General features: G+C 46.4%; 1 protein-coding gene across 3 annotated transcripts; it reads right to left on the bottom strand.

Annotated features, from left to right (window-relative positions):
• On the bottom strand, window positions 1–26,457 carry LOC135536741 (developmentally-regulated GTP-binding protein 2-like). Of its 3 annotated transcripts, none has more exons than XM_064962993.1 (6): window positions 26,397–26,448; window positions 25,605–25,710; window positions 22,667–22,827; window positions 21,821–21,910; window positions 862–922; window positions 2–333 (listed from the first exon to the last, which is right to left on the bottom strand). In XM_064962993.1, the coding sequence occupies exons 2-6, from the start codon at window positions 25,666–25,668 to the stop codon at window positions 224–226; spliced, it is 486 nt and encodes a 161-aa protein (XP_064819065.1). In that variant the 5' UTR covers window positions 25,669–25,710; window positions 26,397–26,448; the 3' UTR covers window positions 2–223. The 3 variants fall into 3 exon arrangements, with proteins under 3 accessions (XP_064819066.1, XP_064819065.1, XP_064819064.1); XM_064962992.1 differs by having other exon boundaries at window positions 3–333; window positions 26,328–26,457; XM_064962994.1 differs by lacking the exon at window positions 26,397–26,448 and having other exon boundaries at window positions 1–333.
• Between the last annotated feature and the right edge of the window lie 17 nt (window positions 26,458–26,474).

The raw sequence follows: 26,474 nt of genomic DNA, 5'->3' as shown, positions 1-26,474 counted from the left end.
GGGACAGACAGAACACACTAACTAACCAGGTGGGACAGACAGAACACACTGACTAACCAGGTGGGACAGACAGAACACACTGACTAACCAGGTGGGACAGACTGAACACATTAACTAACCAGGTGGGACAGACAGAACACACTGACTAACCAGGTGGGACAGACAGAACAGTACAGGGAAACACACACTAGATGGTTTAGCAGTAACTAACTAGCTGCGAGTACTAACAACAGAACACACACCTCTGTACGTCTCCCTTGGTGGCGTCCAGCATCATGATGACCACATCTGCTGTCCTGGCAACAGCAATGACCTGCCGACCTCGACCCTTACCTACGAAACACACACACAGGTCAGAGGTCACCCAATCACTACAAAGAGTTCAAATCATCATCCTATCATAAAAGGCCTCTATATTAATAGCTCAGAGATAACACAGTGCTCTACATTAATAGCTCAGAGATAACACAGTGCTCTACATTAATAGCTCAGAGATAACACAGTGCTCTACATTAATAGCTCAGAGATAACACAGTGTTCTACATTAATAGCTCAGAGATAACACAGCGCTCTACGTTAATAGCTCAGAGATAACACAGTGTTCTACATTAATAGCTCAGAGATAACACAGTGTTCTACATTAATGGCTCAGAGATAACACAGTGCTCTACATTAATAGATAGGACACAACGTTCAGAAAGATAGAAATACGTTATGTAGAACAAACATGCCTCTCAGACATGTATAACAAGGCTCTACTTGTGTCATCTGTATCTGCAACGTTCAACACCGTTTGGATACTGAACGCGGCAGCAACCACCCTCCACAGTAGACAACCATCACGGTAACCAGTTACTGTACCTTGGGAAGCTCCTTCTATGATTCCTGGCAGATCCAGCAGCTGGATGTTGGCTCCATTATACTGCAGGACAACAGGATGGGTTAATATACACTACTGTCAGCTGGATGTTGGCTCCATTATACTGCAGGACAACAGGATGGGTCATTATACACTACTGTCAGCTGGATGTTGGCTCCATTATACTGCAGGACAACAGGATGGGTTATTATACACTACTGTCAGCTGGATGTTGGCTCCATTATACTGCAGGATGGGTCATTATACACTACTGTCGGCTGGATGTTGGCTCCATTATACTGCAGGACAACAGGATGGGTCATTATACACTACTGTCAGCTGGATGTTGGCTCCATTATACTGCAGGATGGGTCATTATACACTACTGTCAGCTGGATGTTGGCTCCATTATACTGCAGGATGGGTCACACTACAGGATGGGCTCCATTATACACAACAGGATGGGTTAATATACACTGTCAGCTGGATGTTGGCTCCATTATACTGCAGGATGGGTTAATATACAACTGTCAGCTGGATGTTGGCTCCATTATACTGCAGGACAACAGGATGGGTTAATATACACTACTGTCAGCTGGATGTTGGCTCCATTATACTGCAGGACAACAGGATGGGTTAATATACACTACTGTCAGCTGGATGTTGGCTCCATTATACTGCAGGACAACAGGATGGGTCATTATACACTACTGTCAGCTGGATGTTGGCTCCATTATACTGCAGGACAACAGGATGGGTCATTATACACTACTGTCAGCTGGATGTTGGCTCCATTATACTGCAGGATGGGTCATTATACACTACTGTCAGCTGGATGTTGGCTCCATTATACTGCAGGACAACAGGATGGGTCATTATACACTACTGTCAGCTGGATGTTGGCTCCATTATACTGCAGGACAGGATGGGCTCCATTATTATACACTACTGTCAGCTGGATGTTGGCTCCATTATACTGCAGGACAACAGGATGGGTCATTATACACTACTGTCAGCTGGATGTTGGCTCCATTATACTGGGATGTTGGCTGGATGTTGGCTCCATTATACTGCAGGACAACAGGATGGGTCATTATACACTACTGTCAGCTGGATGTTGGCTCCATTATACTGCAGGACAATACAGGTCAGCTGGATGTTGGTCCATTATACTATGGGTTACACTACTGTCAGCTGGATGTTGGCTCCATTATACTGCAGGACAACAGGATGCTGGTTAATATACACTACTGTCAGCTGGATGTTGGCTCCATTATACTGCAGGACAACAGGATGGGTCATTATACACTACTGTCAGCTGGATGTTGGCTCCATTATACTGCAGGATGGGTCATTATACACTACTGTCAGCTGGATGTTGGCTCCATTATACTGCAGGATGGGTCATTATACACTACTGTCAGCTGGATGTTGGCTCCATTATACTGCAGGACAACAGGATGGGTCATTATACACTACTGTCAGCTGGATGTTGGCTCCATTATACTGCAGGACAACAGGATGGGTTAATATACACTACTGTCAGCTGGATGTTGGCTCCATTATACTGCAGGACAACAGGATGGGTTATTATACACTACTGTCAGCTGGATGTTGGCTCCATTATACTGCAGGATGGGTTATTATACACTACTGTCAGCTGGATGTTGGCTCCATTATACTGCAGGACAACAGGATGGGTTAATATACACTACTGTCAGCTGGATGTTGGCTCCATTATACTGCAGGACAACAGGATGGGTCATTATACACTACTGTCAGCTGGATGTTGGCTCCATTATACTGCAGGACAACAGGATGGGTCATTATACACTACTGTCAGCTGGATGTTGGCTCCATTATACTGCAGGACAACAGGATGGGTTAATATACACTACTGTCAGCTGGATGTTGGCTCCATTATACTGCAGGACAACAGGATGGGTCACAACTACTGTCAGCTGGATGTTGGCTCCATTATACTGCATACAACAGGATGGGTTACACTACTGTCAGCTGGATGTTGGCTCCATTATACTGCAGGACAACAGGATGGGTTAATATACACTACTGTCAGCTGGATGTTGGCTCCATTATACTGCAGGACAACAGGATGGGTCATTATACACATTATACACTACTGTCAGCTGGATGTTGGCTCCATTATACTGCAGGACAACAGGATGGGTCAACAGGATGGGTTAATATACACTACTGTCAGCTGGATGTTGGCTCCATTATACTGCAGGACAACAGGATGGGTCATTATACACTACTGTCAGCTGGATGTTGGCTCCATTATACTGCAGGACAACAGGATGGGTCATTATACACTACTGTCAGCTGGATGTTGGCTCCATTATACTGCAGGATGGGTCATTATACACTACTGTCAGCTGGATGTTGGCTCCATTATACTGCAGGATGGATGTCATTATACACTACTGTCAGCTGGATGTTGGCTCCATTATACTGCAGGACAACAGGATGGGTCATTATACACTACTGTCAGCTGGATGTTGGCTCCATTATACTGCAGGACAACAGGATGGGTCATTATACACTACTGTCAGCTGGATGTTGGCTCCATTATACTGCAGGACAACAGGATGGGTTAATATACACTACTGTCAGCTGGATGTTGGCTCCATTATACTGCAGGACAACAGGATGGGTTAATATACTGTCAGCTGGATGTTGGCTCCATTATACTGCAGGACAACAGGATGGGTTAATATACACTACTGTCTCCAGCTGGATATACACTACTGTCAGCTGGATGTTGGCTCCATTATACTGCAGGACAACAGGATGGGTTAGCTGGATGTTGGCTCCATTACACTACTGTCAGCTGGATGTTGGCTCCATTATACTGCAGGACAACAGGATGGGTTATACTATACACTACTGTCAGCTGGATGTTGGCTCCATTATACTGCAGGACAACAGGATGGGTCATTATACACTACTGTCAGCTGGATGTTGGCTCCATTATACTGCAGGACAACAGGATGGGTTAATATACACTACTGTCAGCTGGATGTTGGCTCCATTATACTGCAGGACAACAGGATGGGTTAATATACACTACTGTCAGCTGGATGTTGGCTCCATTATACTGCAGGACAACAGGATGGGTCATTATACACTACTGTCAGCTGGATGTTGGCTCCATTATACTGCAGGACAACAGGATGGGTCATTATACACTACTGTCAGCTGGATGTTGGCTCCATTATACTGCAGGACAACAGGATGGGTCATTATACACTACTGTCAGCTGGATGTTGGCTCCATTATACTGCAGGACAACAGGATGGGTTAATATACACTACTGTCAGCTGGATGTTGGCTCCATTATACTGCAGGACAATACACTACTGTCAGATGGGTTATATATACAACAGGATGGGTCATTATACACTACTGTCAGCTGGATGTTGGCTCCATTATACTGCAGGACAACAGGATGGGTCATTATACACTATGTTGGCTCCATTATACTGTCAGCTGGATGTTGGCTCCATTATACTGCAGGACAACAGGATGGGTCATTATACACTACTGTCAGCTGGATGTTGGCTCCATTATACTGCAGGACAACAGGATGGGTTAATATACACTACTGTCAGCTGGATGTTGGCTCCATTATACTGCAGGACAACAGGATGGGTTAATATACACTACTGTCAGCTGGATGTTGGCTCCATTATACTGCAGGACAACAGGATGGGTTAATATACACTACTGTCAGCTGGATGTTGGCTCCATTATACTGCAGGACAACAGGATGGGTTAATATACACTACTGTCAGCTGGATGTTGGCTCCATTATACTGCAGGACAACAGGATGGGTTAATATACACTACTGTCAGCTGGATGTTGGCTCCATTATACTGCAGGATGGGTTAATACACTACTGTCAGGATGTTGGTCCATTATATATGGGTCACACTACTGTCAGCTGGATGTTGGCTCCATTATACTGCAGGATGGGTCATTATACACTACTGTCAGCTGGATGTTGGCTCCATTATACTGCAGGACAACAGGATGGGTTAATATACACTACTGTCAGCTGGATGTTGGCTCCATTATACTGCAGGACAACAGGATGGGTTAATATACACTACTGTCAGCTGGATGTTGGCTCCATTATACTGCAGGATGGGTCATTATACACTACTGTCAGCTGGATGTTGGCTCCATTATACTGCAGGATGGGTCAACACTACTGGATGGGTTTATATATACACTACTGTCAGCTGGATGTTGGCTCCATTATACTGCAGGACAACAGGATGGGTTAATATACACTACTGTCAGCTGGATGTTGGCTCCATTATACTGCAGGATGGGTCATTATACACTACTGTCAGCTGGATGTTGGCTCCATTATACTGCAGGACAACAGGATGGGTCATTATACACTACTGTCAGCTGGATGTTGGCTCCATTATACTGCAGGACAACAGGATGGGTTAATATACACTACTGTCAGCTGGATGTTGGCTCCATTATACTGCAGGACAACAGGATGGGTCATTATACACTACTGTCAGCTGGATGTTGGCTCCATTATACTGCAGGATGGGTCAACAGGATGGATGTTAATATACACTACTGTCAGCTGGATGTTGGCTCCATTATACTGCAGGACAACAGGATGGGTTAATATACACTACTGTCAGCTGGATGTTGGCTCCATTATACTGCAGGATGGGTCATTATACACTACTGTCAGCTGGATGTTCCATTATACTGCTCCATTATGGATGTTGGCTCCATTATACTGCAGGACAACAGGATGGGTTAATATACACTACTGTCAGCTGGATGTTGGCTCCATTATACTGCAGGACAACAGGATGGGTTAATTATACACTACTGTCAGCTGGATGTTGGCTCCATTATACTGCAGGACAACAGGATGGGTCATTATACACTACTGTCAGCTGGATGTTGGCTCCATTATACTGCAGGACAACAGGATGGGTTAATATACACTACTGTCAGCTGGATGTTGGCTCCATTATACTGCAGGACAACAGGATGGGTCATTATACACTACTGTCAGCTGGATGTTGGCTCCATTATACTGCAGGACAACAGGATGGGTCAGCTGGATGTTGGCTCCATTATACACTACTGTCAGCTGGATGTTGGCTCCATTATACTGCAGGACAACAGGATGGGTTAATATACACTACTGTCAGCTGGATGTTGGCTCCATTATACTGCAGGACAACAGGATGGGTTAATATACACTACTGTCAGCTGGATGTTGGCTCCATTATACTGCAGGATGGGTCATTATACACTACTGTCAGCTGGATGTTGGCTCCATTATACTGCAGGACAACAGGATGGGTTAATATACACTACTGTCAGCTGGATGTTGGCTCCATTATACTGCAGGACAACAGGATGGGTTAATATACACTACTGTCAGCTGGATGTTGGCTCCATTATACTGCAGGACAACAGGATGGGTCATTATACACTACTGTCAGCTGGATGTTGGCTCCATTATACTGCAGGACAACAGGATGGGTTAATATACACTACTGTCAGCTGGATGTTGGCTCCATTATACTGCAGGATGGGTCAATACAGGATGGATGTTAATATACACTACTGTCAGCTGGATGTTGGTCCATTATACACTACTGTCAGCTGGATGTTGGCTCCATTATACTGCAGGATGGGTCATTATACACTACTGTCAGCTGGATGTTGGCTCCATTATACTGCAGGACAACAGGATGGGTTAATATACACTACTGTCAGCTGGATGTTGGCTCCATTATACTGCAGGATGGGTCATTATACACTACTGTCAGCTGGATGTTGGCTCCATTATACTGCAGGACAACAGGATGGGTTAATATACACTACTGTCAGCTGGATGTTGGCTCCATTATACTGCAGGACAACAGGATGGGTTAATATACACTACTGTCAGCTGGATGTTGGCTCCATTATACTGCAGGATGGGTCATTATACACTACTGTCAGCTGGATGTTGGCTCCATTATACTGCAGGACAACAGGATGGGTTAATATACACTACTGTCAGCTGGATGTTGGCTCCATTATACTGCAGGACAACAGGATGGGTTAATATACACTACTGTCAGCTGGATGTTGGCTCCATTATACTGCAGGATGGGTCATTATACACTACTGTCAGCTGGATGTTGGCTCCATTATACTGCAGGACAACAGGATGGGTTAATATACACTACTGTCAGCTGGATGTTGGCTCCATTATACTGCAGGATGGGTCATTATACACTACTGTCAGCTGGATGTTGGCTCCATTATACTGCAGGACAACAGGATGGGTCATTATACACTACTGTCAGCTGGATGTTGGCTCCATTATACTGCAGGATGGGTTAATATATGTTGGCTCCATTATACTACTGTCAGCTGGATGTTGGCTCCATTATACTGCAGGACAACAGGATGGGTCATTATACACTACTGTCAGCTGGATGTTGGCTCCATTATACTGCAGGACAACAGGATGGGTCATTATACACTACTGTCAGCTGGATGTTGGCTCCATTATACTGCAGGATGGGTCATTATACACTACTGTCAGCTGGATGTTGGCTCCATTATACTGCAGGACAACAGGATGGGTTAATATACACTACTGTCAGCTGGATGTTGGCTCCATTATACTGCAGGACAACAGGATGGGTCATTATACACTACTGTCAGCTGGATGTTGGCTCCATTATACTGCAGGACAACAGGATGGGTCATTATACACTACTGTCAGCTGGATGTTGGCTCCATTATACTGCAGGATGGGTCATTATACACTACTGTCAGCTGGATGTTGGCTCCATTATACTGCAGGATGGGTCATTATACACTACTGTCAGCTGGATGTTGGCTCCATTATACTGCAGGACAACAGGATGGGTTAATATACACTACTGTCAGCTGGATGTTGGCTCCATTATACTGCAGGACAACAGGATGGGTTAATATACACTACTGTCAGCTGGATGTTGGCTCCATTATACTGCAGGATGGGTCATTATACACTACTGTCAGCTGGATGTTGGCTCCATTATACAGCAGGACAACAGGATGGGTTAATATACACTACTGTCAGCTGGATGTTGGCTCCATTATACTGCAGGACAACAGGATGGGTCATTATACACTACTGTCAGCTGGATGTTGGCTCCATTATACTGCAGGACAACAGGATGGGTTAATATACACTACTGTCAGCTGGATGTTGTCAGCTGCTCCATTATACTGCAGGACAACAGGATGGGTTAATATACACTACTGTCAGCTGGATGTTGGCTCCATTATACTGCAGGACAACAGGATGGGTCATTATACACTACTGTCAGCTGGATGTTGGCTCCATTATACTGCAGGACAACAGGATGGGTTAATATACACTACTGTCAGCTGGATGTTGGCTCCATTATACTGCAGGATGGGTCATTATACACTACTGTCAGCTGGATGTTGGCTCCATTATACTGCAGGACAACAGGATGGGTTAATATACACTACTGTCAGCTGGATGTTGGCTCCATTATACTGCAGGACAACAGGATGGGTTAATATACACTACTGTCAGCTGGATGTTGGCTCCATTATACTGCAGGATGGGTCATTATACACTACTGTCAGCTGGATGTTGGCTCCATTATACTGCAGGACAACAGGATGGGTTAATATACACTACTGTCAGCTGGATGTTGGCTCCATTATACTGCAGGACAACAGGATGGGTTAATATACACTACTGTCAGCTGGATGTTGGCTCCATTATACTGCAGGATGGGTCATTATACACTACTGTCAGCTGGATGTTGGCTCCATTATACTGCAACAGGATGGGTCAACACTACTGTCAGCTGGATGTTGGCTCCATTATACTGCAGGATGGGATGGGTTATACACTACTGTCAGCTGGATGTTGGCTCCATTATACTGCAGGATGGGTCATTATACACTACTGTCAGCTGGATGTTGGCTCCATTATACTGCAGGACAACAGGATGGGTCATTATACACTACTGTCAGCTGGATGTTGGCTCCATTATACTGCAGGATGGGTTAATATACACTACTGTCAGCTGGATGTTGGCTCCATTATACTGCAGGACAACAGGATGGGTCATTATACACTACTGTCAGCTGGATGTTGGCTCCATTATACTGCAGGACAACAGGATGGGTCATTATACACTACTGTCAGCTGGATGTTGGCTCCATTATACTGCAGGATGGGTCATTATACACTACTGTCAGCTGGATGTTGGCTCCATTATACTGCAGGACAACAGGATGGGTTAATATACACTACTGTCAGCTGGATGTTGGCTCCATTATACTGCAGGACAACAGGATGGGTCATTATACACTACTGTCAGCTGGATGTTGGCTCCATTATACTGCAGGACAACAGGATGGGTCATTATACACTACTGTCAGCTGGATGTTGGCTCCATTATACTGCAGGATGGGTCATTATACACTACTGTCAGCTGGATGTTGGCTCCATTATACTGCAGGATGGGTCATTATACACTACTGTCAGCTGGATGTTGGCTCCATTATACTGCAGGACAACAGGATGGGTTAATATACACTACTGTCAGCTGGATGTTGGCTCCATTATACTGCAGGACAACAGGATGGGTTAATATACACTACTGTCAGCTGGATGTTGGCTCCATTATACTGCAGGATGGGTCATTATACACTACTGTCAGCTGGATGTTGGCTCCATTATACAGCAGGACAACAGGATGTTGGTTAATATGGGTCACACTACTGTCAGCTGGATGTTGGCTCCATTATACTGCAGGATGGGTCATTATACACTACTGTCAGCTGGATGTTGGCTCCATTATACTGCAGGATGGGCATTATACACTACTGTCAGCTGGATGTTGGCTCCATTATACTGCAGGACAACAGGATGGGTTAATATACACTACTGTCAGCTGGATGTTGGCTCCATTATACTGCAGGACAACAGGATGGGTCATTATACACTACTGTCAGCTGGATGTTGGCTCCATTATACTGCAGGACAACAGGATGGGTTAATATACACTACTGTCAGCTGGATGTTGGCTCCATTATACTGCAGGACAACAGGATGGGTCATTATACACTACTGTCAGCTGGATGTTGGCTCCATTATACTGCAGGACAACAGGATGGGTCATTATACACTACTGTCAGCTGGATGTTGGCTCCATTATACTGCAGGACAACAGGATGGGTCATTATACACTACTGTCAGCTGGATGTTGGCTCCATTATACTGCAGGACAACAGGATGGGTTAATATACACTACTGTCAGCTGGATGTTGGCTCCATTATACTGCAGGACAACAGGATGGGTTAATATACACTACTGTCAGCTGGATGTTGGCTCCATTATACTGCAGGACAACAGGATGGGTTAATATACACTACTGTCAGCTGGATGTTGGCTCCATTATACTGCAGGATGGGTCATTATACACTACTGTCAGCTGGATGTTGGCTCCATTATACTGCAGGACAACAGGATGGGTTAATATACACTACTGTCAGCTGGATGTTGGCTCCATTATACTGCAGGACAACAGGATGGGTTAATATACACTACTGTCAGCTGGATGTTGGCTCCATTATACTGCAGGACAACAGGATGGGTTAATATACACTACTGTCAGCTGGATGTTGGCTCCATTATACTGCAGGATGGGTCATTATACACTACTGTCAGCTGGATGTTGGCTCCATTATACTGCAGGACAACAGGATGGGTTAATATACACTACTGTCAGCTGGATGTTGGCTCCATTATACTGCAGGATGGGTCATTATACACTACTGTCAGCTGGATGTTGGCTCCATTATACTGCAGGACAACAGGATGGGTCATTATACACTACTGTCAGCTGGATGTTGGCTCCATTATACTGCAGGACAACAGGATGGGTCATTATACACTACTGTCAGCTGGATGTTGGCTCCATTATACTGCAGGACAACAGGATGGGTCATTATACACTACTGTCAGCTGGATGTTGGCTCCATTATACTGCAGGATGGGTCATTATACACTACTGTCAGCTGGATGTTGGCTCCATTATACTGCAAGACAACAGGATGGGTTAATATACACTACTGTCAGCTGGATGTTGGCTCCATTATACTGCAGGACAACAGGATGGGTCATTATACACTACTGTCAGCTGGATGTTGGCTCCATTATACTGCAGGACAACAGGATGGGTCATTATACACTACTGTCAGCTGGATGTTGGCTCCATTATACTGCAGGATGGGTCATTATACACTACTGTCAGCTGGATGTTGGCTCCATTATACTGCAGGATGGGTCATTATACACTACTGTCAGCTGGATGTTGGCTCCATTATACTGCAGGACAACAGGATGGGTTAATATACACTACTGTCAGCTGGATGTTGGCTCCATTATACTGCAGGACAACAGGATGGGTTAATATACACTACTGTCAGCTGGATGTTGGCTCCATTATACTGCAGGATGGGTCATTATACACTACTGTCAGCTGGATGTTGGCTCCATTATACTGCAGGATGGGCCATTATACACTACTGTCAGCTGGATGTTGGCTCCATTATACTGCAGGACAACAGGATGGGTTAATATACACTACTGTCAGCTGGATGTTGGCTCCATTATACTGCAGGACAACAGGATGGGTCATTATACACTACTGTCAGCTGGATGTTGGCTCCATTATACTGCAGGACAACAGGATGGGTCATTATACACTACTGTCAGCTGGATGTTGGCTCCATTATACTGCAGGACAACAGGATGGGTCATTATACACTACTGTCAGCTGGATGTTGGCTCCATTATACTGCAGGACAACAGGATGGGTCATTATACACTACTGTCAGCTGGATGTTGGCTCCATTATACTGCAGGACAACAGGATGGGTCATTATACACTACTGTCAGCTGGATGTTGGCTCCATTATACTGCAGGACAACAGGATGGGTCATTATACACTACTGTCAGCTGGATGTTGGCTCCATTATACTGCAGGACAACAGGATGGGTCATTATACACTACTGTCAGCTGGATGTTGGCTCCATTATACTGCAGGACAACAGGATGGGTTAATATACACTACTGTCAGCTGGATGTTGGCTCCATTATACTGCAGGACAACAGGATGGGTCATTATACACTACTGTCAGCTGGATGTTGGCTCCATTATACTGCAGGACAACAGGATGGGTCATTATACACTACTGTCAGCTGGATGTTGGCTCCATTATACTGCAGGATGGGTCATTATACACTACTGTCAGCTGGATGTTGGCTCCATTATACTGCAGGATGGGTCATTATACACTACTGTCAGCTGGATGTTGGCTCCATTATACTGCAGGACAACAGGATGGGTCATTATACACTACTGTCAGCTGGATGTTGGCTCCATTATACTGCAGGACAACAGGATGGGTCATTATACACTACTGTCAGCTGGATGTTGGCTCCATTATACTGCAGGATGGGTCATTATACACTACTGTCAGCTGGATGTTGGCTCCATTATACTGCAGGATGGGTCATTATACACTACTGTCAGCTGGATGTTGGCTCCATTATACTGCAGGACAACAGGATGGGTCATTATACACTACTGTCAGCTGGATGTTGGCTCCATTATACTGCAGGACAACAGGATGGGTTAATATACACTACTGTCAGCTGGATGTTGGCTCCATTAAACTGCAGGATGGGTCATTATACACTACTGTCAGCTGGATGTTGGCTCCATTATACTGCAGGACGGGTCATTATACACTACTGTCAGCTGGATGTTGGCTCCATTATACTGCAGGATGGGTCATTATACACTACTGTCAGCTGGATGTTGGCTCCATTATACTGCAGGACAACAGGATGGGTCATTATACACTACTGTCAGCTGGATGTTGGCTCCATTATACTGCAGGACAACAGGATGGGTCATTATACACTACTGTCAGCTGGATGTTGGCTCCATTATACTGCAGGATGGGTCATTATACACTACTGTCAGCTGGATGTTGGCTCCATTATACTGCAGGATGGACCCCACAACCCCATGGCATGTGGGGTTGTGTATGTTATGTGTATGTTATGTGTATGTTATGTGTATGTTATATGTATATGTTATGTTATATGTTATGTTATGTGGTATGTGTGGTATGGAGTGGTATGGAGTGGGGTATATGGGGTGTATGGTATGGGGTGTGTGGTATGGGGTGGGGTGGGGTATGTATGTTATGTATGTATGTTATGTGGTATGTTATGTGGTATGGTGTGTGGTATATTGGGTATGGTATATGGGGTGTGGTATATGGGGTGTATGGTGTGGTATGGGGTATGGTATGTGGGGGTGTGTATGTCATGTGGTATGGTATGGTGTGTGGTATGGTGTGTGTGTGGGGTACATGGGGTGTGGTATGGTATGGGGTGTGGCATATGGGGTGTGGTATATGGGGTGTGGGGTATGGTATGGTGTGTGTGGTGTGGGGTATGGTATGGGGTGTGGTATATGGGGTGTGTGGTGTGGTATGGTGTGGGGGTATGGTATGTGGGGGTGTGTATGTTATGTGGTATGGTATGCTATGTGGGGGTGTGTATGTTATGTGGTATGGGGTGTGGTTTATGGGGTGTGGTATATATGGGGTGTGTGGTATGGTATGGTGTGTGGGGTTGTGTATGTTATGTGGTATGGGGTGTGGTTTATGGGGTGTGGTATGGTGTGGTGTATATGGGGTGTGTGGTATGGTATGTGGTATTGTATGGTATGTGGGGTTGTGTATGTTATGTGGTATGGTGTGGGGCATATGGGGTATGGTAAGTGTATGATATGTGGCATGGTATGGTGTGTGTTATATGGGGTGTGTGGTATGGTGTGTGGTACGGTGTGTGGTATATGGGGTGTGTGGTATGGTGTGTGGTACGGTGTGGGGTATATGGGGTGTGTGGTATATGGGGTGTGTGGTATGGTGTGGGGTATATGGGGTGTGTGGTATGGTATAGAGTGTGTTATGTTGTGGGGTATATGTGGTGTGTGGTATGGTGTGGTGTATGTATATGGGGTGTGGTGTGGTATGGAGTATATGGGGTGTGTGGTATGGTAGGGTGTGTGGTATGGTGTGCGGTATATGGGGTGTGTGGTATGGTATGGTGTTGGGTATGTGGTATGGTGTGTGGTATATGGGTTGTGTGGTATGGTACATGGTATTGGGTGTGTGGTATGGTATAGGGTGTGTGGTATGGTGTGTGGTATGGTATGGGGTGTGTGGTATGTTATGGTATGGTGTGTGGTATATGGGGTGTGTGGTATGGTATGGGGTGTGTGGAATGGTATATGTGGTATGGTATGTGGTGTGGTATGGTGTATGGTGTGTGTGGTATGGTGTGTGGTATGGTGTATGTGGTGTGGTATGGTGTGTGTGGTATGGTGTATGTGGTGTGGTGTATGTGGTGTAGTATGGTGTGTGTGTGGTATGGTGTATGTGGTATGGTGTGTGTGGTATATGAGTTGTGGTATGGTGTGTGTGGTATGGTGTATGGTGTATGTGGTATGGTGTATGGTGTGTGTGGTATGGTGTATGGTGTGTGTGGTATGGTGTGTGTGGTATGGTGTGTGTGGTATGGTGTGTGTGGTATGGTATGGTGTGTGTGGTATGGTGTATGTGGTGTGGTATGGTGTATGTGGTGTGGTATGGTGTGTGTGTGGTATGATGTGTGTGATATATGAGTTGTGGTATGGTGTATGGTGTGTGTGGTATGGTGTATGGTGTGTGTGGTATGGTGTATGGTGTGTGTGGTATGGTGTATGGTGTGTGTGGTGTGTGGTATGGTGTGTGTGGTATGGTGTGTGTGGTGTATGAGGTGTGGTATGGTGTATGGTGTGTGTGGTATGGTGTATGGTGTGTGTGGTATGGTGTATGGTGTGTGGTATGGTGTATGGTGTGTGTGGTATGGTGTGTGTGGTATGGTGTGTGTGGTATGGTGTGTGTGGTGTATGAGGTGTGGTATGGTGTATGGTGTGTGTGGTATGGTGTATGGTATATGAGGTGTGGTATGGTGTATGGTGTGTGTGGTATGGTGTATGGTGTGTGTGGTATGGTGTATGGTGTGTGTGGTATGGTGTGTGTGGTGTATGAGGTGTGGTATGGTATGTGGTGTGGTATATGGGGTGTGTGGTGTGGTATGTGGTATATGGGGTGTGTGGTGTGGTATGGTGTGTGGTATATGGTGTGGTATATGGGGTGTGTGGTGTGGTATGGTGTGTGGTATATGGTGTGTGGTATATGGGGTGTGTGGTGTGGTATGGAGTATATGGGGTGTGTGGTATGGTATGGAGTATATGGGGTGTGTGGTATGGTATGGTGTGTGGTATGTTGTGGTATGGTATGTTGTGGTATGGTGTGTGGTATATGGGGTGTGTGGAATGGTATGGGGTGTGTGGAATGGTATATGGTATAGTGTGTGTGGTATGGTGTATGGTATGGGGTGTGTGGTATAGTGTGTGGTGTGGTGTATGGTGTGTGTGGTATATGAGGTGTGGTATGGTGTATGGTGTGTGTGGTATGGTGTATGGTGTGGTGTGTGGTATGGTGTGTGTGGTGTAAGAGGTGTGGTATGGTATGTGGTATATGGGGTGTGTGGTGTGGTATGGGGTATGGGGTGTATAGTGTGGTATGGTGTGTGTGGTGTGTGGTTTGGGGTGTGTAGTGTGGTATGGTGTATGGTGTGTGTGGTGTGTGGTTTGGGGTGTGTAGTGTGGTATGGTGTATGGTGTGTGTGGTGTGTGGTGTGTGGTTTGGTGTGTGTGGTGTATGAGGTGTGGTGTGTGTGGTATATGAGGTGTGGTTTGGTGTGTGTGGTATGGTGTGTGTGGTGTGGTTTGTGTGGTGTGTGGTATGGTGTGTGTGGTGTGGTATGGTGTATGGTGTGTGTGGTATGGTGTGTAGTGTGGTATGGTGTGTGTGGTATGGTGTGTGTGGTGTGTGGTATGGTGTGTGTGGTGTGGTATGGTGTGTGTGGTATATGAGGTGTGGTATATGGTGTGTGTGGTATGTGTGTGTGGTATGGTGTGTGTGGAATGTGTGTGTGGTATATGAGGTGTGGTATGGTGTATGGTGTGTGTGGTGTGTGGTATGGTGTGTGTGGTGTGTGGTATGGTGTGTGGTATGGTGTGGGTGGTGTGGTTTGGGGTGTGTAGTGTGGTATGGTGTATGGTGTGTGTGGTATATGAGGTGTGGTATGGTGTATGGTGTGTGTGGTATGTGTGTGTGGTATGGTGTATGGTATGGTGTGGGGTGTGTAGTGTGGTATGGTGTATGGTGTGTGTGGTGTAAGAGGTGTGGTATGGTATGTGGTATATGGGGTGTGTGGTGTGGTATGGTGTATGGTGTGTATAGTGTGGTATGGTGTATGGTGTGTGTGGTGTGTGGTTTGGGGTGTGTAGTGTGGTATGGTGTATGGTGTGTGTGGTGTGTGGTTTGGGGTGTGTAGTGTGGTATGGTGTTTGGTGTGTGGTTTGGTGTGTGTGGTGTATGAGGTGTGGTGTGTGTGGTATATGAGGTGTGGTTTGGTGTGTGTGGTATGGTGTGTGTGGTGTGGTTTGTGTGGTGTGTGGTATGGTGTGTGTGGTGTGGTATGGTGTATGGTGTGTGTGGTATGGTGTGTAGTGTGGTATGGTGTGTGGTATGGTGTATGGTGTGTGTGGTGTGGTATGGTGTGTGTGGTATATGAGGTGTGGTATATGGTGTGTGTGGTATGTGTGTGTGGTATGGTGTGTGTGGTGTGTGGTATGTGTGTGTGGTATATGAGGTGTGGTATGGTGTATGGTGTGTGTGGTGTGTGGTATGGTGTGTGTGGTATGGTGTGTGTGGTGTATGAGGTGTGGTATGGTGTATGGTGTGTGTGGTATGGTGTATGGTGTGTGTGGTATGGTGTATGGTGTGTGGTATGGTGTATGGTGTGTGTGGTATGGTGTGTGTGGTATGGTGTGTGTGGTATGGTGTGTGTGGTGTATGAGGTGTGGTATGGTGTATGGTGTGTGTGGTATGGTGTATGGTATATGAGGTGTGGTATGGTGTATGGTGTGTGTGGTATGGTGTATGGTGTGTGTGGTATGGTGTATGGTGTGTGTGGTATGGTGTGTGTGGTGTGTGTGGTGTATGAGGTGTGGTATGGTATGTGGTGTGGTATATGGGGTGTGTGGTGTGGTATGTGGTATATGGGGTGTGTGGTGTGGTATGGTGTGTGGTATATGGTGTGGTATATGGGGTGTGTGGTGTGGTATGGTGTGTGGTATATGGTGTGTGGTATATGGGGTGTGTGGTGTGGTATGGAGTATATGGGGTGTGTGGTATGGTATGGAGTATATGGGGTGTGTGGTATGGTATGGTGTGTGGTATGTTGTGGTATGGTATGTTGTGGTATGGTGTGTGGTATATGGGGTGTGTGGAATGGTATGGGGTGTGTGGAATGGTATATGGTATAGTGTGTGTGGTATGGTGTATGGTATGGGGTGTGTGGTATAGTGTGTGGTGTGGTGTATGGTGTGTGTGGTATATGAGGTGTGGTATGGTGTATGGTGTGTGTGGTATGGTGTATGGTGTGGTGTGTGGTATGGTGTGTGTGGTGTAAGAGGTGTGGTATGGTATGTGGTATATGGGGTGTGTGGTGTGGTATGGGGTATGGGGTGTATAGTGTGGTATGGTGTGTGTGGTGTGTGGTTTGGGGTGTGTAGTGTGGTATGGTGTATGGTGTGTGTGGTGTGTGGTTTGGGGTGTGTAGTGTGGTATGGTGTATGGTGTGTGTGGTGTGTGGTGTGTGGTTTGGTGTGTGTGGTGTATGAGGTGTGGTGTGTGTGGTATATGAGGTGTGGTTTGGTGTGTGTGGTATGGTGTGTGTGGTGTGGTTTGTGTGGTGTGTGGTATGGTGTGTGTGGTGTGGTATGGTGTATGGTGTGTGTGGTATGGTGTGTAGTGTGGTATGGTGTGTGTGGTATGGTGTGTGTGGTGTGTGGTATGGTGTATGGTGTGTGTGGTGTGGTATGGTGTGTGTGGTATATGAGGTGTGGTATATGGTGTGTGTGGTATGTGTGTGTGGTATGGTGTGTGTGGAATGTGTGTGTGGTATATGAGGTGTGGTATGGTGTGTGTGGTGTGTGGTATGGTGTGTGTGGTGTGTGGTATGGTGTGTGGTATGGTGTGGGTGGTGTGGTTTGGGGTGTGTAGTGTGGTATGGTGTATGGTGTGTGTGGTATATGAGGTGTGGTATGGTGTATGGTGTGTGTGGTATGTGTGTGTGTGGTATGGTGTATGGTATGGTGTGGGTGGTGTGGGGTGTGTAGTGTGGTATGGTGTATGGTGTGTGTGGTGTAAGAGGTGTGGTATGGTATGTGGTATATGGGGTGTGTGGTGTGGTATGGTGTATGGTGTGTATAGTGTGGTATGGTGTATGGTGTGTGTGGTGTGTGGTTTGGGGTGTGTAGTGTGGTATGGTGTATGGTGTGTGTGGTGTGTGGTTTGGGGTGTGTAGTGTGGTATGGTGTTTGGTGTGTGTGGTGTGTGGTTTGGTGTGTGTGGTGTATGAGGTGTGGTGTGTGTGGTATATGAGGTGTGGTTTGGTGTGTGTGGTATGGTGTGTGTGGTGTGGTTTGTGTGGTGTGTGGTATGGTGTGTGTGGTGTGGTATGGTGTATGGTGTGTGTGGTATGGTGTGTAGTGTGGTATGGTGTGTGGTATGGTGTATGGTGTGTGTGGTGTGGTATGGTGTGTGTGGTATATGAGGTGTGGTATATGGTGTGTGTGGTATGTGTGTGTGGTATGGTGTGTGGTATGTGTGTGTGGTATATGAGGTGTGGTATGGTGTATGGTGTGTGTGGTGTGTGGTATGGTGTGTGTGGTATGGTGTGTGTGGTGTATGAGGTGTGGTATGGTGTATGGTGTGTGTGGTATGGTGTATGGTGTGTGTGGTATGGTGTATGGTGTGTGGGGTATGGTGTGTGTGGTATGGTGTGTGTGGTATGGTGTGTGTGGTGTATGAGGTGTGGTATGTGTATGGTGTGTGTGGTATGGTGTATGGTATATGAGGTGTGGTATGGTGTATGGTGTGTGTGGTATGGTGTATGGTGTGTGTGGTATGGTGTATGGTGTGTGTGGTATGGTGTGTGTGGTGTGTGTGGTGTATGAGGTGTGGTATGGTATGTGGTGTGGTATATGGGGTGTGTGGTGTGGTATGTGGTATATGGGGTGTGTGGTGTGGTATGGTGTGTGGTTTATGGTGTGGTATATGGGGTGTGTGGTGTGGTATGGTGTGTGGTATATGGTGTGTGGTATATGGGGTGTGTGGTGTGGTATGGAGTATATGGGGTGTGTGGTATGGTATGGAGTATATGGGGTGTGTGGTATGGTATGGTGTGTGGTATGTTGTGGTATGGTATGTTGTGGTATGGTGTGTGGTATATGGGGTGTGTGGAATGGTATGGGGTGTGTGGAATGGTATATGGTATAGTGTGTGTGGTATGGTGTATGGTATGGGGTGTGTGGTATAGTGTGTGGTGTGGTGTATGGTGTGTGTGTATATGAGGTGTGGTATGGTGTATGGTGTGTGTGGTATGGTGTATGGTGTGGTGTGTGGTATGGTGTGTGTGGTGTAAGAGGTGTGGTATGGTATGTGGTATATGGGGTGTGTGGTGTGGTATGGGGTATGGGGTGTATAGTGTGGTATGGTGTGTGTGGTGTGTGGTTTGGGGTGTGTAGTGTGGTATGGTGTATGGTGTGTGTGGTGTGTGGTTTGGGGTGTGTAGTGTGGTATGGTGTATGGTGTGTGTGGTGTGTGGTTTGGTGTGTGTGGTGTATGAGGTGTGGTGTGTGTGGTATATGAGGTGTGGTTTGGTGTGTGTGGTATGGTGTGTGTGGTGTGGTTTGTGTGGTGTGTGGTATGGTGTGTGTGGTGTGGTATGGTGTATGGTGTGTGTGGTATGGTGTGTAGTGTGGTATGGTGTGTGTGGTATGGTGTGTGTGGTGTGTGGTATGGTGTATGGTGTGTGTGGTGTGGTATGGTGTGTGTGGTATATGAGGTGTGGTATATGGTGTGTGTGGTATGTGTGTGTGGTATGGTGTGTGTGAATGTGTGTGTGGTATATGAGGTGTGGTATGGTGTATGGTGTGTGTGGTGTGTGGTATGGTGTGTGTGGTGTGTGGTATGGTGTGTGGTATGGTGTGGGTGGTGTGGTTTGGGGTGTGTAGTGTGGTATGGTGTATGGTGTGTGTGGTATATGAGGTGTGGTATGGTGTATGGTGTGTGTGGTATGTGTGTGTGTGGTATGGTGTATGGTATGGTGTGGGTGGTGTGGGGTGTGTAGTGTGGTATGGTGTATGGTGTGTGTGGTGTAAGAGGTGTGGTATGGTATGTGGTATATGGGGTGTGTGGTGTGGTATGGTGTATGGTGTGTATAGTGTGGTATGGTGTATGGTGTGTGTGGTGTGTGGTTTGGGGTGTGTAGTGTGGTATGGTGTATGGTGTGTGTGGTGTGTGGTTTGGGGTGTGTAGTGTGGTATGGTGTTTGGTGTGTGTGGTGTGTGGTTTGGTGTGTGTGGTGTATGAGGTGTGGTGTGTGTGGTATATGAGGTGTGGTTTGGTGTGTGTGGTATGGTGTGTGTGGTGTGGTTTGTGTGGTGTGTGGTATGGTGTGTGTGGTGTGGTATGGTGTATGGTGTGTGTGGTATGGTGTGTAGTGTGGTATGGTGTGTGGTATGGTGTATGGTGTGTGTGGTGTGGTATGGTGTGTGTGGTATATGAGGTGTGGTATATGGTGTGTGTGGTATGTGTGTGTGGTATGGTGTGTGTGGTGTGTGGTATGTGTGTGTGGTATATGAGGTGTGGTATGGTGTATGGTGTGTGTGGTGTGTGGTATGGTGTATGGTGTGTGTGGTGTGTGGTATGGTGTGTGGTATGGTGTGGGTGGTGTGGTTTGGGGTGTGTAGTGTGGTATGGTGTATGGTGTGTGTGGTATATGAGGTGTGGTATGGTGTATGGTGTGTGTGGTATGTGTGTGTGGTATGGTGTATGGTATGGTGTGGGTGGTGTGGTTTGGGGTGTGTAGTGTGGTATGGTGTGTGTGGTGTGTGGTATGGTGTATGGGGTGTGTGTGGTATGGTGTGTGTGGTATATGAGGTGTGGTGTGGGGTATGGTGTGTGTGGTGTGTGGTATGGTGTATGGTGTGTGTGGTGTGTGGTATGGTGTGTGGTATGGTGTGGGTGGTGTGGTTTGGGGTGTGTAGTGTGGTATGGTGTATGGTGTGTGTGGTATATGAGGTGTGGTATGGTGTATGGTGTGTGTGGTATGTGTGTGTGGTATGGTGTATGGTATGGTGTGGGTGGTGTGGTTTGGGGTGTGTCGTGTGGTATGGTGTATGGTGTGTGTGGTATGGTGTGTGGTGTATGGTGTGTGGTGTGTGGTATGGTGTATGGTGTGTGTGGTGTGTGGTATGGTGTGTGGTATGGTGTGGGTGGTGTGGTATGGTGTATGGTGTGTGTGGTATATGAGGTGTGGTATGGTGTATGGTGTGTGTGGTATGTGTGTGTGGTATGGTGTATGGTATGGTGTGGGTGGTGTGGTTTGGGGTGTGTCGTGTGGTATGGTGTATGGTGTGTGTGGTATGGTGTGTGGTGTATGGTGTGTGTGGTGTGGTTTGGGGTGTGTAGTGTGTGGTATGGTGTGTGTGGTATGGTGTTTGGGGTGTGTAGTGTGGTATGGTGTATGGTGTGTGTGGTGTGGGGTATGGTGTATGTGGTATATGAGGTTGTGGTATGGTGTATGGTGTGTGTGGTGTGTGGTATGGGGTGTGTGGTATATGAGGTGTGGTGTGGGGTGGATGTACCTCTATGACTCCAGGGATACAGGTCAGGGTGGTGAACTCATAGGAAGCTGCTTCACTGGCTGTTGCTGTCATCAGACTGAGGAAGGTGGACTAGAGGACAGAGACATGAGTTAACACACAGGACTAGAGGACAGAGACATGAGTTAACACACAGGACTAGAGGACAGAGACATGAGTTAACACACAGGACTAGAGGACAGAGACATGAGTTAACACACAGGACTAGAGGACAGAGACATGAGTTAACACACAGGACTAGAGGACAGAGACATGAGTTAACACACAGGACTAGAGGACAGAGACATGAGTTAACACACAGGACTAGAGGACAGAGACATGAGTTAACACACATGACTAGAGGACAGAGACAGAGACATGAGTTAACACACAGGACTAGAGGACAGAGACAGAGACATGGGTTAACACACAGGACTAGAGGACAGAGACATGAGTTAACACACAGGACTAGAGGACAGAGACATGAGTTAACACACAGGACTAGAGGACAGAGACATGAGTTAACACACAGGACTAGAGGACAGAGACATGAGTTAACACACAGGACTAGAGGACAGAGACATGAGTTAACACACAGGACTAGAGGACAGAGACATGAGTTAACACACAGGACTAGAGGACAGAGACAGAGACATGAGTTAACACACAGGACTAGAGGACAGAGACATGAGTTAACACACAGGACTCGAGGACAGAGACATGAGTTAACACACAGGACTAGAGGACAGAGACATGAGTTAACACACAGGACTAGAGGACAGAGACATGAGTTAACACACAGGACTAGAGGACACGTTGTGAGCGTGCTCAGTCTGTTTCCTATCTGACCTTTCCGACGGAGGGGAAGCCAATCAGAGCAACACGTGCGTCTCCAGATTTCATGACATCGAAGCCCTCTCCTTTGGCTCCTGCGGTCTTGGACGGTTCCAGCAGCTGGGCGCGGTACTTCGCTAGCTTCGCCTTCAGCAGGCCCAGATGGTACTCCGTGGCTACACACACAGGGGGAGAATACTGGGACTTAGCTAGCTTAGCCTGGTCCAGGTGAAGACACACACAATAACATACTCACTACTATACAGACAGGTACACATGCATTTAGTGTTGTAGATATGTGGTAGTGGAGTAGCCTGAGGGCAAATACATAGTGTGTAGTGAATTCTGAAATTAATGTATTGTAATGTTTTTTAAATTGTGTAACTGCCTTAATTTTGCTGGACCCCAGGAAGAGTAGCTGAGCTAATGGGGATCCATAATAAACCCCAGGAAGAGTAGCTGAGCTAATGTGGATCCATAATAAACCCCAGGAAGAGTAGCTGAGCTAATGGGGATCCATAATAAACCCCAGGAAGAGTAGCTGAGCTAATGGGGATCCATAATAAACCCCAGGAAGAGTAGCTGAGCTAATGGGGATCCCTAATAAACCCCAGGAAGAGTAGCAGAGCTAATGTGGAGCCATAATAAACCCCAGGAAGAGTAGCTGAGCTAATGGGGATCCATAATAAACCCCAGGAAGAGTAGCTGAGCTAATGGGGATCCATAATAAACCCCAGGAAGAGTAGCTGAGCTAATGGGGATCCATAATAAACCCCAGGAAGAGTAGCTGAGCTAATGGGGATCCATAATAAACCCCAGGAAGAGTAGCTGAGCTAATGGGGATCCATAATAAACCCCAGGAAGAGTAGCTGAGCTAATGGGGATCCATAATAAACCCCAGGAAGAGTAGCTGAGCTAATGGGGATCCATAATAAACCCCAGGAAGAGTAGCTGAGCTAATGGGGATCCATAATAAACCCCAGGAAGAGTAGCTGAGCTAATGGGGATCCATAATAAACCACAGGAAGAGTAGCTGAGCTAATGAGGATCCATAATAAACCCCAGGAAGAGTAGCTGCTGCCTTGGCAGGAACTAATGGGGATCCATAATAAACCCCAGGAAGAGTAGCTGAGCTAATGGGGATCTCTAATAAACCCCAGGAAGAGTAGCTGAGCTAATGGGGATCCATAATAAACCCCAGGAAGAGTAGCTGAGCTAATGGGGATCCATAATAAACCCCAGGAAGAGTAGCTGAGCTAATGGGGATCCATAATAAACACCAGGAAGAGTAGCTGAGCTAATGGGGATCCATAATAAACCCCAGGAAGAGTAGCTGAGCTAATGGGGATCCATAATAAACCCCAGGAAGAGTAGCTGAGCTAATGGGGATCCATAATAAACCCCAGGAAGAGTAGCTGAGCTAATGAGGATCCATAATAAACCCCAGGAAGAGTAGCTGCTGCCTTGGCAGGAACTAATGGGGATCCATAATAAACCCCAGGAAGAGTAGCTGAGCTAATGGGGATCCATAATAAACCCCAGGAAGAGTAGCTGAGCTAATGGGGATCCATAATAAACCCCAGGAAGAGTAGCTGAGCTAATGGGGATCCATAATATAAATACACTAATTTGTGCTCACACTCTCACTGTGACATAAGTTGATTGAAATGTCCTGGGTAGACAGACCCCACTAGCGAGGCCTGACAGAGGAACTGGCTAGCTAAAATTGTCCAAGTTCAACTTTTCCCCCCGATGCCTTGGGATGGATGAAATCATACCTTGAAGGCAGAACTCAGTGTGTCAGAGTGATCCTAAATGGCCTGGCGCCCCCTCCACTCAGTACTTTTGTTAAACAGAAAACCCAAACATATGGCAGCAGATCCACAAGGTCTGCCATGAGAGGTGAGTATAGTTCCCATAAGGAAAAGCACCTTTAGTAAATCCGTTTTCTCTGTGAGAGCTTCCCATGTCTGGAATACACTGTACCACATATCACACTTTCACAAAATGCATGAAGACATGGCAAAAGGTCAATCAGATTTGTGAACATGGTCCCAAGCTGTGTGTTGCTGGTTTCCATGTTATCTGTTGTCTGTAGCTTGTGAGGTGTAGAAACACTGTTGCTTTTATGAATTTTGTTCTCTGTTGCTCTGTCTGTATGCTACGTCTTGCTTGTTCTCTGTTGCTCTGTCTGTATGCTACGTCTTGCTTGTTCTCTGTTGCTCTGTCTGTATGCTACGTCTTGCTTGTTCTCTGTTGCTCTGTCTGTATGCTACGTCTTGCTTGTTCTCTGTTGCTCTGTCTGTATGCTACGTCTTGCTTGTTCTATGTTGCTCTGGCTGTATGCTACGTCTTGCTTGTTCTCTGTTGCTCTGTCTGTATGCTACGTCTTGCTTGTTCTATGTTGCTCTGGCTGTATGCTACGTCTTGCTTGTTCTATGTTGCTCTGGCTGTATGCTACGTCTTGCTTGTTCTCTGTTGCTCTGTCTGTATGCTACGTCTTGCTTGTTCTATGTTGCTCTGGCTGTATGCTACGTCTTGCTTGTTCTATGTTGCTCTGTCTGTATGCTACGTCTTGCTTGTTCTCTGTTGCTCTGGCTGTATGCTACGTCTTGCTTGTTCTATGTTGCTCTGTCTGTATGCTACGTCTTGCTTGTTCTCTGTTGCTCTGGCTGTATGCTACGTCTTGCTTGTTCTCTGTTGCTCTGTCTGTATGCTACCTCTTGCTTGTTCTCTGTTGCTCTGTCTGTATGCTACGTCTTGCTTGTCCTATGTTGCTCACTGCTCAATGATTGTCTATATTGTAATTGTTTTTACTAACCTGCCCAGGGACTGCGGTTGAAAATTAGCCGGCACTTTTACTGAAACGTTGATTAATGTGCACTGTCCCTGTAAAAATAAAATAAACTCAAACACAAACCAGCCGGCCACTCTCGGCACACCTTTTTCTTACCTTTGTTTTTCTGTGTTCGAGAGATCTCTCTCTCTATCTCTCCTATTTTCTCCAGGATACCCATGTTGTCGTAGCGGGCAGGTTACACTTCTAGTCTGGTTACTGCCTGGAGAGACACACACAAACTACATCAGACTGGTTACTGTCTGGAGAGAGACACTACATCAGACTGGTTACTGCCTGGAGAGACACTACATCAGACTGGTTACTGCCTGGAGAGAGACAGACATCAGACTGGTTACTGCCTCGAGAGAGACACACACACTACATCAGACTGGTTACTGCCTGGAGAGAGACACTACATCAGACTGGTTACTGCCTGGAGAGAGACACTACATCAGACTGGTTACTGTCTGGAGAGAGACACTACATCAGACTGGTTACTGCCTGGAGAGAGACACTACATCAGACTGGAACCATTGGAGGCTGCTGGGTGGAGGACGGCTCATAATAATGGCTGGAACGGAGCGAATGGAAACCATGTGTTTGATACCATTCCACTCATTTCACTCCAGCCATTACCACGAGTCCATCCTCCCGAATGAAGGTGCCACCAACCTCCTGTGACTGAAACGTGTCAACACTGCTACTCCCCAATAGCCTAGCAAGCTCGCTAACTAGCGGTAGCTTCCTGTGTTAGGCAACTAGTGAGAAGACCGCAACATTAATTTGTCAATCAAATAAAAACTACAGATTTAACTAAAAACCAAGAAGTTAACATACAAACACAAAACTGATCAGCCGGTAGTAATATCTATGAAAAATATACACTTTAAATGTGTTCGACTCAACTGCATGCATAGAAAAATGACATCACAAACCGGAACTACAGGGTTCCGTTCTCTTTTCATTCCGGTGGGGAACAAAACA

Source organism: Oncorhynchus masou, unplaced genomic scaffold, assembly GCF_036934945.1.
Source record: "Oncorhynchus masou masou isolate Uvic2021 unplaced genomic scaffold, UVic_Omas_1.1 unplaced_scaffold_659, whole genome shotgun sequence".
Taxonomy (NCBI): Eukaryota; Metazoa; Chordata; class Actinopteri; order Salmoniformes; family Salmonidae; genus Oncorhynchus; species Oncorhynchus masou.
The sequence above is the reverse complement of the archived record's forward strand: the minus strand, read 5'-3'. Positions and strand labels throughout refer to the sequence as shown.